The following is a 17,287-nucleotide window of genomic DNA, read 5'->3' as shown; positions in this document are numbered from 1 at the left end:
ATCTGGCTCACTTCATTATTATTTATCACCATTTGTACCCCGTGAAAGAGTGGTATGCATAATCCTGATATTTAGATCTTTTTAGTTGTGCATTTTTTACCTATCTTTTTTGTGTAATTGTTTTTTTTAACGCCCTCAACTAATGGACATTTTATCACATTCGTAGTTTCATCAAGATATCCAGGTGGGGCTTCTGCTATTTAAACTCATTACTTAACCATGTAGGTAGAAGACGCTTTTAAGAAACATTGTGTACCTACCACAGTCGGAGGAAACTGACTCCTAAACAGAGCCATTAACTCTCTACATTATTTTTTTTTACCAGAGAAATGCTAAGAGGGAAAATCTAGAGTGCCACAGCAATTTTTCTTTCAGAAAACCCTGAACACGGCCAACTTCATTGTAAAGCCAAGGAGACTTACAAGTGAAGCACATGCCGGTTGAATAAATGCCTCCAATTTTTCCTGCCAAGTGCGATAGAACAATGTTAGACCTGTTCAAACAAAGCATACACAACATAGATTACAGTTCTTCATCAATTTCTACTGGAAAGTTTGCACTTGAATGAACCTGGTCATTGGCAGACACTCCAAAACACAATATGCAGAAGATGAGCTAGTGTTTCTAATATGATGCCCAGAAAACAGACATTGACTCACTGAAAGCCCGTCAGGAGAAAATACTGGCCTCCACAGAACCACACATTACATTGATTAAAGAGATGCATCTCAGAAAGAATTTAACACATTTCTGCCTTTTGAATTGTCACTGAGTGTAAACGGTTCTCCGTCTCTGTGTATGCCCTACAATTGACGGGCCACCAGTTTAGCGTGTAGTCTGCCTCTCGCCCGAAGTCAACTGACCAGGATAAGCAGTGTTGTAAATGAATTAAAAATACAGTATATAGTCTTCGAGCAAAAACTTTGACATGAGTCATTTATATGACAATATTATAATGCTTTAAGCCAAATATTTGCTTATAACAGCCATTTTGTGTATTAACCATTTCTGTGGTTCAACTTTTTCTTTTTTTAACTTATTTGCTAGTTTTACTGCCTACCTCAGTAATCCTTTTATTATAATTGCTTTATTAGGTGATTTCTCCTCATTCATTCCCTTGGTCCCAACAATTTTCGATTGACAATAACATTCCTGCATTTGGAATCGTTGCATTTCTGATTACTCCGTGGACACTGCGCGCGACTTCAAGGCTGGATCACTTTTTTGTAGTTCAATTATTACACTCCCTCCTGCTTATTTTCCTTCTCAATTGCATTTTATCTGTTTGATAAGCTGCCCACCCTCTTACTTAGCACCCTGTTTGTGGGAAATAGGACTGATCAAAATCCATTATGATTATCTTTGAATTTTTTTTAATGAAGTTCTCCTGTATGGCCCCCTTGTTTATGATTGATATTCTGTTTTTCAATGGACTTCTCACAAATGAGGGTTTGAGGAAATCAATTGAAAACAGTATATTTTCCTAATGAAATGATCCGGTTCTTGAAGTAGGTTTTCTGTGGTGCCAATGCAGAGGGTGTTCTTACTAACTATAAAAAGTTTATATGAATGATCCTTCAATGCTTTTACAGTGTTAAATTCCATATGGGCTCTGCAGCTCCTTTGTGATGTGCAACAAAACTCAATATTTGATACTCTTTCTGCATGCTAAGCTACTTTTTGTTAGTGACGGGAAGACATAAACAATAGATGCCAATGTTATATACGTATAACACAAATGGATGCTTAGAAAAACAATCAACAAGCTATTCTCTAGTTTGGTTTAATAGATTACAAGACCAGTATCCTGTAGGCATTGGCAAATTTACTTGTGCAAAACTTGTTTCTGTTTGGATTAAAAAAATATGATTGGCTGTATTGTTTTCATGGATATTAAAAAGACTAATCTGATTGACTTGCATGTTCACTCATCAGACCTTTGTTTAAAAAAAATAAAAAAGGCTTTGTGCAGATTGACCAAAATATACCAGCAATAGTAGTAGTAGAAGAATGAGCATTGGTAAGTAAATGTAAAGTATTTGCAAGTATTTCCATTGATATGACTTGTTCATTTGGTTGCCAAAGAATTGTGCGTGCCCATAATTCTTGAGTCTTAACCCTCTACTTGTAGCAGTTTATTATGAGCAATTACAAAGGCCATTTTCATCGTGTACCCTATTGTAAGAATCATGTAAATAGTCAATTTTAGTTATGGTGTGTTTAATAACAAACCTCATGAGTGCTCGAATCACCTTCTTTCTATGACCATTCGTTTTCTGAGCGTCATACGCAACATTGCTTACCTTATTCATATGTAATCTGTTTGAGACCCACACATACACCTCTATGTCTCTCAGTCAAGCGCCGCTTTCTTTTCTTCTGATGGTGATTTAGTCCAAGGTCGACTTTATCGTTGAGTCAATTTTAAGAGACTTACTCAAGGCGGTGGCCAACTTTTCTTCCGTCGCTCTTAGCTGGGTTCTTTGCTGGCTGTCGTGGGTTCCCACAATGCCCTTTCTCATAAATCAAGCTATCACTGTTTTGAGACAATATGGGCCTCTCACATATTTTCCCCTGTGAGAAAGTCCTAATGTCTGTTCGACGAAGACCCGCCCCGAGACCTAACAAATGACAAGCCTGTACAGAAATACATCAGTGATAAAACAACTTATATTTGGAGTCTGCAATAGGTTTTTGTCATCCCTCTGATGTGCACAACTGGGATTTTTTGTTCTTAATTGGGGGCCGTGTTGCCTTTTTGGTTTTGTTGACCCACAGAAATTTGGAACATTTGAGACATATCTCAGAAGTCGAGAGACGTCATATTTTACTGTCCTTGTGTGTTCCTAACCGTAAATAACAGTAAGGTGCGACAAGGGGGCTAATTAACTTTTAGAACAACCATTATTAATGATTATCAAAAACCTCTAAGATGCCCCAAGGATATAATATCAATCATTATAAAATGTACTATACAGTTATTTTGCACTGTGTACTTTTCCAAATTAGTCTCTTTCCCTTGCTTGTTACAGCCATGATTCATTAACTAAGGCTCTGTTCTATACAAAAACAAGGGCATAAAATAAGCGGTTAAAGTTGGCACTTCAGTATTCTATCTTGGGACTTTTATAACTATTTCAAATAGGTTATATGGCAAGTTTAAAAAATGGTTCTTCTGAAAGCCGGTGTTTGATTCATTTAGTCTGATTCTGAATTTATAGCACAATAACCAAACCGGAAATAGTATTAGTGCAGGCAAATGTCTATGGAGCACGCCCTTCTCTTGCTACTAGAGGAGGGGTGGGCCAACTATTCCACGAAGGGCTGCAGTGGTTGCGGCTTTTCGTTCCAAACCATGAAGAGCACACCTATATACCATTGTGCTGTCCTACAAGTGCAATCAGTGGATTGCATTCAGGTTCTTTTTGTTTCGGCATAAACCTCATCGGTTAAAGTTTTTATGTTGGATCGATTGGAACAAACATCTGCAACCATAGGTGGCCCTTGAGGATCGATTTGCCCACCCTGGTACTAGAGACACCATGTCTGATGTGTTGGTTCAGCACAGCTAATCACACTTAAGAGTGGAAGAGCATGCATTACATCTTCCTGCAAGTGAGTCTTGGCTGCATATATCACAGCAGAAATGACAAGCTCCCTGCAATATTCACTTTTCACCGATCGATCTTCACTTTTTGCCCACTTTAAGCAGCAAACTAAAGAGATAAGAACCTCGATGCATCTGTAATTATGGCACTCACTTGTCAATGTGCATGGGTCCAAACAAAGTCAAACAAAACAAAAAAACAGCTGGAGTAAGCCATGAATGGATGGCCATCAATTGACGCCAAACCATGTTGAATCACTATATACCCATATGTTTTTAGATATGTCACATTTATTTGTTCAGTTTGTTTGCGCTATATGTTAATGTCAACAATTGACTGAGCGTTCCATGGATCTAATATCCTGAACTGAAAAAAATACAAAAAATCTTCTACGTCATGTTTTTTGGGGATTTGGGTCGGGCCGGGCTTCTCCCTCGCTGAAAAAAATAGTACACTAAACGATGTGTGGTCTCTCTCACTGAGTTTTTTTCTAAAAATAATAAATACATGTTTTTAAAAATGTATACTAAAATGATGTGTGGATACTAAACTAAGGAATACTTGTTATAATATAAATAATTTGGAATTTTGGATAAAACAGAGAAGGCACTGTAATGTATTTGCATTTGGAGGCAAAGGCGCAGAGAAGTTAAGGATAAACTAAAGACAGGAGAACTGAAAAGAGAAACATGCACCGGTACCGGTAAAAGTGCGTTTTGGAAAAGGCTTCAAATTGATTGTTGAATATGCTAGAGAAACTTGCATTGACTTCGCTGAATGTAGTCAATGTAGCGCTTTGCTCTCGTATGAGAAAGACTGGCACCTCAACGCATAAATCGCCTCTCCTCCTCTTGACTCTGGTCGGGAGTCCCAAGTCTTCACAAAAAAAATATGAAATTTCGGGTTTGCTTTGGGCTCAGGCCTGCAAATCAAGTTAATTCCTTGGCTTTGGTCCGGGTTGGTTTTCAGACCCGCGGGCCGGGTCAGATTTTTTTCAGCTCAATCTTACCTCTAATTGCTAATATGGAATGATAGATGTCTGGCTTAGTCTACCGTAGTCTGCTGACTTCTTATCTTGAACCCCCCTCCTGTTTGGCATACTGGAAATGCACCACCACAGCACTCTGTGTCGTTCTGATAACCATTCCATGGAAACAAGCTAATGAGCTAAATAGTATGTGTCTGTATCTTTTGCTAGATGAAGGGGTTTGCGGGGTTGGGTGAGTGTGTGCATATTTGTGTATGACCGTTGTGTCCCACGGGTAGAATACGGAATAAATGAGGGGGTTTTTGAGGAGGACGAGGGGCTTTGGTGGAAGAAAGGTTATAGAGTTCGAGGGAGGTCACTGAAAATGGAAATAATTTTCTCTGCTGCTGTAAGAAGGAGATTGGGGGATTTATAAATATAATGAGCAAAGAAAAGCCTTGGGATGATGTGTGTGTCCTCGTGCGTGCTTGTTTGAGTGTTGTGAGAGTAATTGAAGAATAATTCATTTAGCTGTCAAACGTTTTAATCCACTGGCGGAGGGACGCATAACGGGTTCTTGACCTACAGTGTGGTTGGGCGGGCATCTTACATCTTGTCTGGCTATTGGCCAAGCGAATGCCACTGTACTGCCTGGCTGTCAACCAGCATTCTTTGTTGTCTGCGCCTGTGTGTTTGTGTGTGCGTGCTCACGTGCAAATCTCCGCCGACGCGCACACAAACCAGCTCTTGCTATCTCATCCTCGAGCCTTTCCTCACAACTGAGTTTGTTATCAACACCAGCACATGCGGGATTAGTGGCTGAAAGGGAGAAAAAAGGAGTGTGGCAAAGGAAATAAGTGATAGACAGTAGATGGGAGCTTGACAGATAAAGAACAAACACAAATATACACACGTGCACAGACATACGCACACACGTTCATTCACACATTTATGGCTAGACAATAGAATTGTCAGTTGACCAGTGGGCTCAATTTTTTCTTTCCTATTTTCTTTTACATTTTCATTGAATCATGTAAAATATTACACCATACCTTCCTTTAGACGTTTCTGTCCTTTGAATCCGTCTTTGTTCACATATCAGGGACAAAGAGACAAATAATAGAACATTTCTTACTTTGCTGACTGTGACGGGTAGCAACCATCGGTGTGTTCACTTGTGCCAAGGTGCAAAAATGTATACATACCTATTTTAACCGTAACCTGACTGCAACGTGAAGGTATTTTTATTTATTTATATATGTTTGATTTTCTTTGTTTCATGTTTAGTTGGACAGTAAACCTCAACTGGGAAAAAAAGAGACTTTGAATTCTCTTTTTGAAGACTTGACTATATGCCAAACTCCTGCTTATTGATATTGGGGTTGAGTTCACTGCCAATATGCAAGCCTTGAATCTCAATTTTTTTATTGTTTGTAATTATTTTGCAAGTCAGATAAAAAAAATCCACCCCAAATTCCCAGGTTTGTTCATTCATATCTTAAGCCATCACCGTATTTGGCTGTATGCAGCAACCAGGTGTGCTTTTGAAACAATCTTAAGTAGTTTGCGGTCTCAAAAGACCAACATGTTTTCAGTTGTGGGAATTTTGGATACAATTTAAATACCTCTGCTATGGGACACATACTTTGTATGATGCCCAACATATTAATACTTTTCTATTATGAACTCATTTACGTGTGTATCTGGGCATAGGCATAATAATAATTAAGAAACATCTTTTCTGGGGCAATATGTTTAGAGGGAAGATGGTTTTGTCTCAACTCGATTCTGCCTGACTGAAGGCTTCAAGAAGCCAACATCGGTTAGAAACTGTTATAAGTATCCATGCATGAGATGCACTTGTATTCATCTAGTGACAAGGCTACCCTCATGTCACCCTCTTGACCCCCATTGTGTCCTCTCTGACACCATCTGCAATACGAGAGGACATCTGAGCAGAATGTGTAACAACGGCAGTGCAGCACTACTATACACAAACACACTTGTTGTGACTTTGACTTTCTCTTCAGAACTTTGAATGGTAAAGTGACTGGCTGAAACTTTGTAACTTAAAATAGGTTGTGTTTCCAACAGTTAACTTTCTACTTAACTGCCATTTTTTTGAATGCATATATTTCACTTTCTTAAAAAACAACAACAACATAGCACTGTATTTAAAAAAAAAGGTTTTTTTTCGTTTTCCCGTCAGCGACAATGCGACGAATTAGACTAATTATAGGGGAATTGTTAATGCAAGATTTTAATTTATACCTTTGCTATATTATAAATGCTAATATAATTGTGGTTCACTCTGCCTTTGTTATTTTTTTTACCCTGAAACCCTTGCTGTCAGGTAAACGAAAGACTAGAATGACAAGCTTGGATGAAAATAAATAAAAAAATGTACAAAATGCTCTGATTGGCTCAAGCACATTCCAAATGAATCATTTAGAAATAACCGAACTATTTCACTACTGTGCTTATACTTTCCTTGTATATTTTTTGTCCAAAAATCTCTTGCAAGTTCAATTATGGACAGCACAAGTCTTAAACTCCTGTAGCTGTGTGGTTATGACATCATATCCTCTGCAATAGATTCAGCATACCCTGGTTTTCTGCTCGGCATTGCATGAAGTTTGAGGTTGAGTAAATGAAAGGAAAAAAAAACACAAACTGTTATAGTAACAAAGCGTTGGTGATCATTGACGGCTTTTCACTTTTAAACACTCTTAATACAATCTGTCAAATCACCCACCTCTAATATTAAGCCTCAGCTCTCCGAGCCAAGGTAGAGTCTACTTTCAAAAGTATAGTATTATTTTTCTTGAATTCAAACAAAGCGCTTCATTTGATCTCAGAATCTTGTTCTTCCTGTCTGAGAGAGACTGTACTTTAAGCCAAGCTAGGAGGATCACCCCCTTTGGTCAGTGGCCCACATTAGACAAATATTAAATTCATACAGTAATGTGCTCCCACACCAATTGTAGAATGTACAAGACATTTACTCAACCATCGCCGCATGTGAATTGATTACACGTTTTGGTTAAGAACAACGTTGAATTTGTGCATGCTTTATTTCCAATTTAATACTGCATTTGCCCACATTGGACTTTGCATGATAAGTTTCCCCCTGCTCTTTCCAATCTAAATTTAAATTAAAATCATGCCTTTAAGAAATATGAGTATTAGTCATTAATTTACTGATTGCAGATTCTATTAATTTTTTGTAGAAAAGGGTTGATTCATCTGAGCAGTCTTAGTTCATACTAGTGCCTGAACCTCCAATGTATTTGTGCATTTGAGCGTGCATTTACTCCCAGAAGTTGGAATATTCATAAAAATCAATGTGTGCATTAATTTGCACACCAGTCTGTGTATATTCATGGGTGGGGACACCAAGCTGGCCTCAAAGCAGCTGGATTTTGCAGGTTTCTGTGTTTTTATGAACGACATGAATAATTATCCAGGTATAGCTGCCAACTCGGGGGGAGACGTGACGAAGACTGCACGGTCACTGGCGGCAGGAAAAAAACCCACTGAACCCACAGTAAAGCCCCCACTCCTATCCACCTTTTTTGTGTTGATCTTTCTACCTAAATCCTCAGCTTTGTTTTCCTTCACCGCCGTCCACACGATTTTTATTTATTTTTCTTTTTCTTCGTGCACATTTCTCTAACACACGCATGCACAAAATGAACAATTTCACTAGTGGAAGTGATTAAATACGATTGGAGCCATTAAAATGTTTCGAGTCAAATTAATGTAATCTGTCATCTATGGGAAAACAAACGCCGGCTTTGGGTCCTGTCACATTATGTAGGTTTGAGTAATCACTGAAAGGTTGTTCTTTTTTCATATATTGACTTGCCGAGATAAAGAAAGTTCCAGTCTTAGCTGCCTCCTCCCTTTCACCAACACATACCGTTTTTTTTCTCCTTTTTAACCACCTAGCTACACTGAGGGCCAATCGAATCTGACTGTGCTTGGCCCCATTTCCAATTGGCTAGCCACATCAATGAAACACACTCCATTGGGTGGAGTAAAAGCACAGTTTAGCCGACATAAGCAGTTTTGAATTTGGTGAACAATTATGACTTAGGTCCTCAGCGGGATTTCCTTCAAGTTAAATCTTGATAATGAAACTGTCTGAGTTTGAGCATATGTAACGGTAACATAGTAAATCTAATTGGTTATAATGACACCAAACACAAACACCTACACACCCATACAAGGATATGCGTATTGTGCATGAATAATTCAGCCACTTGATTCAGTACTGGCCACTGCACCATGTGGGGGAAAAACACAAAAAAACCCTTGTTTGCAGGAGCACGGGCTCATGCTTGTGGTCACCAACTTCATTTGCATTTTTGAAAAACCAAAGCATCCATCAAATACCAGCAACTCACTCACTTGACCTTGTTTGTCACCCCTTTCTGCACACACACAGAGGCTGTTTATTTACCACATGGTTGTTCAGCATATACTACTTACTGGCATCCCCATGTTATCACTAAAGCATGGGGAAGAATACTGTGTTTTTTTAATGCTGAAGAAGACCTTTAAAACATTTCATCTGCTGATATCATTTTTATGTTTGTTAGCGGCCAAATGACGCTTTTTCCTCTGTACTGTTTTCACATAATCATCTCCTGCCCCTGGATGCGCATTTAGGCCACAGCTTTATATATCAAAGCTATGGAGCCTGCAGGAGTGCACAGTGAGCTTAACACCCAATGTGAGCTTGTTTTCTTTTTAGCCCCCGCCATGACATTTAGCACCCCGCCTGTAATATAACTCCTCAGTTATCGTATACCCCCCTGGTGCCTCCATCCTTAAACATGCGACAAGTTAAATGTGTTACAAGTTTTTTTCTTTTATAGGCTGTACAATACATGACATTACAGGCCAACAGTTTGGTTACGCCATACTCAATGCAACACAAATATGATGATCCCATCAACCGCATTGATAAAGTAAAGTGGGAAATTGTAGTACTGCAGTAATTAAACCTGGACTAGGCTTTTCTGTGAAGTGCAAACAATTTCACGGGACTACGCAAAAAAGTAAACAGAGCAAAGGATAGCTACTTTAAAAGAACTACAATATTCATTCATTCTTTCATTCATTTTCAATACCACCTATCCTGGTCAGAGTTGTGGGGAGATAGAGCATATCCCAGTTGACTTTGGGCAAAGGGTGGACTATACCATAAAATTGGATGCCAGCTAGTCATAGTGGACACACAGACAGCCAAGGCACTGAAATTTACATTAGCTTGACTTGATTTAACAAAACTTAACTTTCAAAATATCCAAATACAGTATCCCAGCACTGTCCATATGCTTTATGTTGACAGAGGTTGTGGCGATGCTAGAACAAATAATTTAAGAAAAAAAACAATTGTTGATTGTGACAGTGTTTTGGAAATTCTTATTCATACTATATTTCAGCTGCAAAATTGTGTGTGCATCTGTTTGTCTCTACGAGTTTTGCAACTTTGTTGTTTCACACAGTGAGCCTCAGCATTTGACATTTTACTGCTAAACATGGTTATTAAAACTACCTCACGGTGTTTTCAGCTTCGCCACCTGACCGTCTTGGACTTGCGGCATATCTCAGAGCTGAACAATGAGACGGTGATGGAGGTGGTGAGAAAGTGTCGCAATCTCAGCTCCCTCAACCTCTGCCTTAACTGGAGTATCAATGACAGGTATGTCATTTTTTTTAATTTATATATTTATTTTTAGTGACTCCGTGTTACACAAATGTTGGCTATTTTGGCTCATGTCAATGTAGGCACTCGATTACCACTGATAATGCTCACACAGCAAGCATGGAAAATATTTTTTTCCCTGGAAAATAACGATAACATCAATAGATCACACCAGTCCATGATGCACCCCCCCATGGAATATCATGTTAAAAGACACATACCATGTCATGATGTACCAGCATTCCCCAGCACAACTTGCCAGAAAAATCAAAATAACACTATACAATGCCATGCAATGGCAAACTAAATGAAATCAAACCATGTCAAACATCACCAACCAAAACTAAAATAATGCATTGTAGTCTTTCAATGTTTAAACAATGTGACACATTGTGATTTGACAGGGGGAGAAAAACAAATAACACTGACTTAATAAATCCAATTAAAGGATTTAAATAGATCCCAAGTTTTTTTTAATATTCTCCCCCCACCCCTGTGATTACTCATTAGTTAGCTTGATTGACAAATAATGTGTCGCCAGTTTCATAATTAGTTGTCTTTTGAAAATCCCTGAGCCAATAATTAAATATTTTAATCATATCTTTGGCATCTCGACAGTATATAAAATTGCCAATTTGTTCAGATACTGTTGGATTTTTGTAGTATTTTATACATTTTATACTAGCACTTAATAATTTCATACAGCCTTAGACTTGGCATTGTTTTCAGTTTCATTAGGCCGACCAACCGTTTGAACATGCACTTCCAAAGGAAAGTAACACACAGCTAATAGACAAAAACAAGAAGAGTTCATCTGAAAACCTTGATAAAAATAATAATACATGAAGCACGTCTTTTGTGTTTCTTTGTCCCTCTGGTCATCCCTCTTGCTGCTCCCACCATCTGCTTTGGGAAATAGGGGGCTGCACAGTATTGTAGCAATAGGAGTAAAACCATCTCCTCTTTTATTTATCACCCTCTGTTTTATTCATATGTTTCAATTTAATCTATCGATTTAAAGCTACGGTTGTTGCTCCTCTGCACACTGTGCTCCCAGTTCTCACAATATTGAATTTTTACATGCCGTGCGTGTGTACATGTGTGTGCAAGCATTTGCTTGCATATGTGTGTAATCATTATTGCATTGACTCTGCAACAGATGTGATGGGAATGTGAGGAAAACATCACCCCACATACCTACCCCCTTTCAATCAACAATACACTGAGTGTGGCAAAAGCGCCAGGGAATTGCTCGTAGACATGCATACACTTGGTGTGCCACATCGATGTCATTATGATATGCACTACACTAGCTCATGGGCTCAAAACGTGTGTACATCTGACATTAGTTCTTTGGGTCACCTGTGGGAATATTGGAATTATAATTGGTTTTGTGCCCATGTTTTTTTCTGTATGGCGTTACGCAGCACTGCATACTTTAGCCTTGAGACTGATGGTTAGCCAATTCCCATGAGTTTTGAAACCCCACAAGTCATAGGGCACTTTATGCTGGCTGCCTCCTGGCCTCCTCTCTCCGTTTGTGTGTATTTTGCCGACTTCTACTCAAGGACTCAAAGCAAATAAAAGCCTTCTATGTAGTCGAAATATGCTTTATTGTTACTTTTTACAGTACAGTCACAGCTCTCAAAGCATGAAAATGTGTGGGAGGCCTTGTAATTTAAAGGTGTGTTTGCACGCTTGGGTGCATGTATGTGCATAAAAACACTTTTGATTTAAAGGTTCCATAAGTATAAACTGCCACACCGTTCTGTACTGCTATAAATTTTGTGGTGTGTGCTTGCATCGTCCTTAAATTCTGTTACTGTGTTCATACTGTGGTGATAGTATTTGTTTTCACCTTTCACTTGCCAGTTCTGTCACCTGCATGGTTTCATCATGCATGGCTAGCACTTGCAAGCCACTGTGTGATGACTCACAAAAACATCTACTTCAATGAAACACCTTTGAGATGCATCTCTGCAACTAAGTTGGCCAGACATTTGCATAAACCGGCACTCTGTCCCCCTTTCACCCTGAAATTATTATCAAAGAGATTAATTTATTTGCCACAACAGCAAAACTTTTTTTTTCTCAAGGAACTGAAACGGGCAGAGGCTATACAAGACCCTATTAAAAGCAATGATTGAAAATAAATGTGAATAACATACATCAAATTTGTGGATGCATGCTAGTGTACCGTAAATGCAGTTAAATATATATATACACACACACATATATACATATACACACACACACACACACACACACACACATATATATATATATATATATATATATATATATATATATATATATATATATATATATATACATATATACATATATACATATATACATATATACATACATATATATATGTATATATATATACACATACACACATGCTGGTGGTTATTTTTACAACAGACACATTGTATTTGTTCATACATACATTACTGCTTCATGTGGTTCATTCTTTGTGATTTATTCATTGTTATCTATGTATTTTTATTAATTTGTCTTGGAGTTCATCCACACTGTCATTGTTTAGGAGGCAGGCCATGCACCAGTCAATCACCTATATTTGTGCGTTAATTATGGATCAATAAAATTAAACCAAAATGTTCCATTTTAAATCATAGTAGAATAATTAATCGCAGATCTAGGAATTTAAATATAACAAGAAAATAAAACACAATACAAGAGACAACAATGAATAGTTTCATGAAGTATAATGAAGCCAAAAGTCCCACCCACACAGTAGTATTTTTATATTAGTATATGCCTTTAAACAGCATGACCGACTGAGTGACATCAGGATAAGAAGTAAAACAGGTTGATCATTTTTATTTTGAATAATCTTGTTAGAATGTTTGTCCAGTTCAATAAACAGCGTGCATTTGCAACTGGACAGCTCCTTCTTCACCGAAAAATGTTGTCTCAAAATGCTAAGCAAAAGAGTGCACGAATCAGGGCTTTTAACGTTAAAAACCTGCTGTTGTCAGGGATACGCATGCACCTAACATCCAGATATGCAAGGGCTTGCTATTTATTCATCAGAAATGTAATTCAGCATTTAATTTGTTGAACACGGCACCAACAGTTGTTAAAATTATGAATCAGGCTTTCACTTTATTTTGAAAACACTGATCAAACAAACACTCAGACAAGTAAAAATATATACCAAATAGAGTACAGACCAGTGTGAAGTGGGGTATGGATCTTGAGGTTTTAGTGTTGCTTTTTGTCATGGCTCCTGTCATGCACACTCACACTCGTACGTACATTTCTTGCTTGACGTCACCGTAAAAAGTAAAATTACTTCTTCACTTCTTGTCCTCCGGGTGCACAGCAGGGTCAGAAGCAGTGTGAATGCTTCAGTAGGATGGCAGTTCGCCAGGGGCAGGTAAAACAGGCACAGGAAATGACCCCTCATTTCCAGGATCAATTTGTCCCCTGATAAGAGGCCATTGGAGAGATACAGCCCTGTGGGTGGCAAAGGAGTTGGTCATTTTTCTTGTGCTGCCTCTATTTTCTTTCCCTTCTCCACTTGTCTTTCATTTTGTGGCAAAAGAAACCGTGCACCCTCTGGATCTTCTCCATTCTTCTCGGTAATGGCCGGCTAACAGCACTCATGTTAGAAAGCAAGAAAAGATGAACAAATCAAGATTTTCTCCCTGTCACGGGCCAACGGGCAGATTGGTGCAGTGGGACGTCAATTTTCAGTCTGTCATTTCTCTGCGTGAGAGGATACAATGGGCTGCACGCAGGCATTGTCCGGCGGGCCCGTCAATTTTTGGATTGTCTCTAGGTGTGATAGCTGTCCAAAGTATGGTGACATTTTCTCAAATTTCAGTTTGAAAAGTGGGAGGAATCCACAATCAAAGCAGACTAACTGAATGAATTGGTGCGTTTTTGAGAAGTGTTATTACCCCATCTTCAAGCCCTAACAACATGTTGGGCACTCGATAGATTTATTGTTATGTGAGACGTGCTTAAAAATGTTGACTTCCATCACCATTGTGTGAGCTAACCCCTTCTCTTTGTTTTTTTAAAACTTGTTTTCTAAATGCCAAGCAAAATGTCAGCTAAGCCCTTACTAGAGAACGACAGACATTTGTCTTCATCTTGTTACTCTGCCATCTGTCTCTCCAGATTTGAGGAGAGGTGCTAAGGGGTGTTTCCGTGTCCTTGTCAGTTCTCTTTTGGGCTCCTCTGAAACCTTCAAGTATATATCACTGCTATTTGCTCCTCACTATTGCAGGTGTCTCTCACAGTAATGTTATTGCATGGACTTTCATCATTTGTATTAAAATTCTCAATTTTAATTTATTTACTACTAATACTTGTGGTGATGCTGCTTTGTCTTTTGTATTGAATGAGTTAAACACGACAACACTTTCTCTTGTGTAGTTTTCCTGTTTTAGTTTCAGGTCCACTCTTACTCTTACATGTCAAACCCTCCCTACTTGCCATCCTCTGTTCTTTACCCTCTCTGTCAGGCACAAAAAAGGTTGAACTGATTGTTTTTGGCAGGTTGCGTGTGAAGGTGCGCTACAACAAACACGCTGCCATGGTGCTTAATTTTGAGTAATGCTGGCGTCAAACTCCAATGCATAGTGACATATCCAAGATGGAGATTCAAAATAGGCAAAAAGTTGAAAGAGCACAGAAGACTCCGAGACTTTTGTTTTTAATTCTCAAGCATCCAACATCTCTTAAGATATCCAATTAAGCGTGAAACTCTAACTCTATTTGATTAGGAAGACCTCTTCCTGTCATGAAACACTCGCCATCACCTTGCTGCTCTAATTTGTTAATTGTAAATGATCTACTTTACAGCAAATGGTCAACACATAAAGATTTTTTTTAATTATTATTATTTATCCTTTTAATATTTTGATTAGAAGTTACATTGGCGAAACATTTAAGTTGGTAGGTTGTCATTTGTTTTAAATGTGGACCCTTCCTCTTGGCCAAATTAAAGAGGCTCTTCTGTCATCCTATTTTTTTGTTTTGTATTTTTCTTTTGCAATCTGTGAGATCCATGTGTCCATGAGCTCTCATTGCTCCCTTTCTAAAATGAGTCTCTCTGAAAGTCCTTTCTAACTGTTGTAGTATAATATTATTATCAAAATGCAATTAATTACATCGACAATCATGCATATCATAGTGGAGTGTGCTAATTGGATATAAGCCTTCAAGCACTATAGTTTTAAGGAAATGAGTAAAATAGCCTGCCGCTAATGGTCATTTTAAGCAAATTATTGACCCAAGAACCATATCAATTTTGCCCAGATACATTTTTCACATGAATGTAATTTTACAATTTTCCCTTGTGTTCAACCTGCAGGAGAAAATTTACGAAAAATAATCAAGAGCATTGTTTAAAGCTAGTAAAATGCAAAATGTTTATCTTACAAAAAATACTGCTTAGAGTGATTTTTCTTCAAGCAAAATATCCCTCTTTCATCTAGCTACAGTGCTTTCTGGAGGTTTTATGGGTTTTATTTACTTCCTCTTTTCTCAAGGTTGCTTAACTGTTCAATTTTTTTTTTCTCCCAACCACAATTTGCCTCAATTCCAAAAACTTTCCCTGCTCACTTATGAGACTGGTATTTCATCTGGAGAGTAGTAGTCTTTTTCAGGAAATGTGCCTTCCTGTTTTTTTTCTTCTAATTTTTATATTTCATTGCAGACTGCGATTTCCAAGCCAAGCCAGTATAGTTTCAATTTACCACCCGAACTCAGCAATGCATGTCTCCCACTACATCTATTTGAGCATATTTGTACTGTAGTTACTCTGGTCTTTGGCCAGGCCACAGTGAGCATCTCTTTATGTATACTATTTCTAGACACTTGTCTGTGTGTGCGTTTTAAGTTTATATGCCCACAAAGCTCCCGGCAGAGTGCTTGGCTAGTTTTCTCGGCCCAGTGAAAGCCAGGACTCTGTCTGTTCAGCCCACAGATAGTTCTGTGTGTTAAAAGTGATTGGCGTCAGTCAGAATCAGTGTGTCAGTAGCTAATGTCATCATGTTTTCATGAAGTGCTCCAATGGCCAGGAACCAGAGCAATTGACTGTGGAGATGCACGGCCACAACACCCCAATGAAAAAGCAAAAACCAAGCCTCAAAATTCCTTTCCAAGCAATTTTTGAGATATGCTTTCGTTTTTCCATGTCCATTCTGCTACAGCCATCACCCGCCCAGCATGTGCTCTTTTTATTTTGGATCAAAATGGTTCAAATGAAGATTCTCAGCCCATTCTTTCTTGTAATACTGTGCCGCCTTTTGGTATTTCATGTTTTTTTTATGTCCCCCATACCGAACAGGAAAATATATGCTTGTATGTCTATTTGGGCCAAACAATTTATCTTTTAGTTGTTTTTGTGACCTTAGCTTTAGTTTGCAAGCAGACATGACATTCAAGTGTTGCTCTCGGGGTGAATTAATCCTGGTAATGGTTGCCCCAAAAACTAAAAAGGCCAAGTGAAAATGCTCGTAGGAAGCCTAAACATTTTATTGTTGAACAAAAGGAAATAATAGCTAAAAAGAAGGGTGTTTTTGTGTTTCAGAGCTTGTTAATCAGTTTATTTTGGAAACCATATTTTCTGTTTTGTATGTTCTTTACTTCAAAACAAAGAATAAATACATTAAAAACATGTTATCTCCTTTATAACCAAAGCCTCAAACTGAAACCAGATTAATTTTACATTTTTGTGGTGACTGGATGGATGGATGGATGGATGAGATGCGAGACTTGCCAAATGGTTTGCGAACGTAGACTCCGAGTTTGCAAACCAAGGTTTGACCGTATTTCTTTTGTGCTTATAAGATACAACTTTGGATTTTATTATTGTGCACAGGTTGTTTAGCTTACAAGTGGCAGGCAACGGAGCTCGTGTCTTATTATGGTTGCCCATACTGCGAGGTCAGCACGCTGCCTGTGTAATCTTAATGCTAAAGAGACCATAGGGCTCGGCTGCCCTTGTTTGAC

General features: G+C 38.3%; 1 protein-coding gene across 3 annotated transcripts in view; it reads left to right on the top strand.

The window, feature by feature from the left end:
• The window catches only part of fbxl17 (F-box and leucine-rich repeat protein 17), a 168,709-nt gene that overhangs the window by 53,445 nt on the left and 97,977 nt on the right, over positions 1-17,287 (top strand). For all 3 annotated transcript variants that reach the window (XM_077601249.1, XM_077601248.1, XM_077601247.1), the window contains one exon: positions 10,158-10,288. In XM_077601249.1, coding sequence (XP_077457375.1) covers positions 10,158-10,288 — 131 coding nt within the window. The remainder of the gene's footprint in view (positions 1-10,157; positions 10,289-17,287) is intronic.

Source organism: Stigmatopora argus, chromosome 5 (genome assembly GCF_051989625.1).
Source record: "Stigmatopora argus isolate UIUO_Sarg chromosome 5, RoL_Sarg_1.0, whole genome shotgun sequence".
NCBI classification, from domain to species: domain Eukaryota; kingdom Metazoa; phylum Chordata; class Actinopteri; order Syngnathiformes; family Syngnathidae; genus Stigmatopora; species Stigmatopora argus.
Note: the sequence above shows the minus strand (reverse complement) of the source record. Positions and strands in the feature narration are given on the sequence as shown.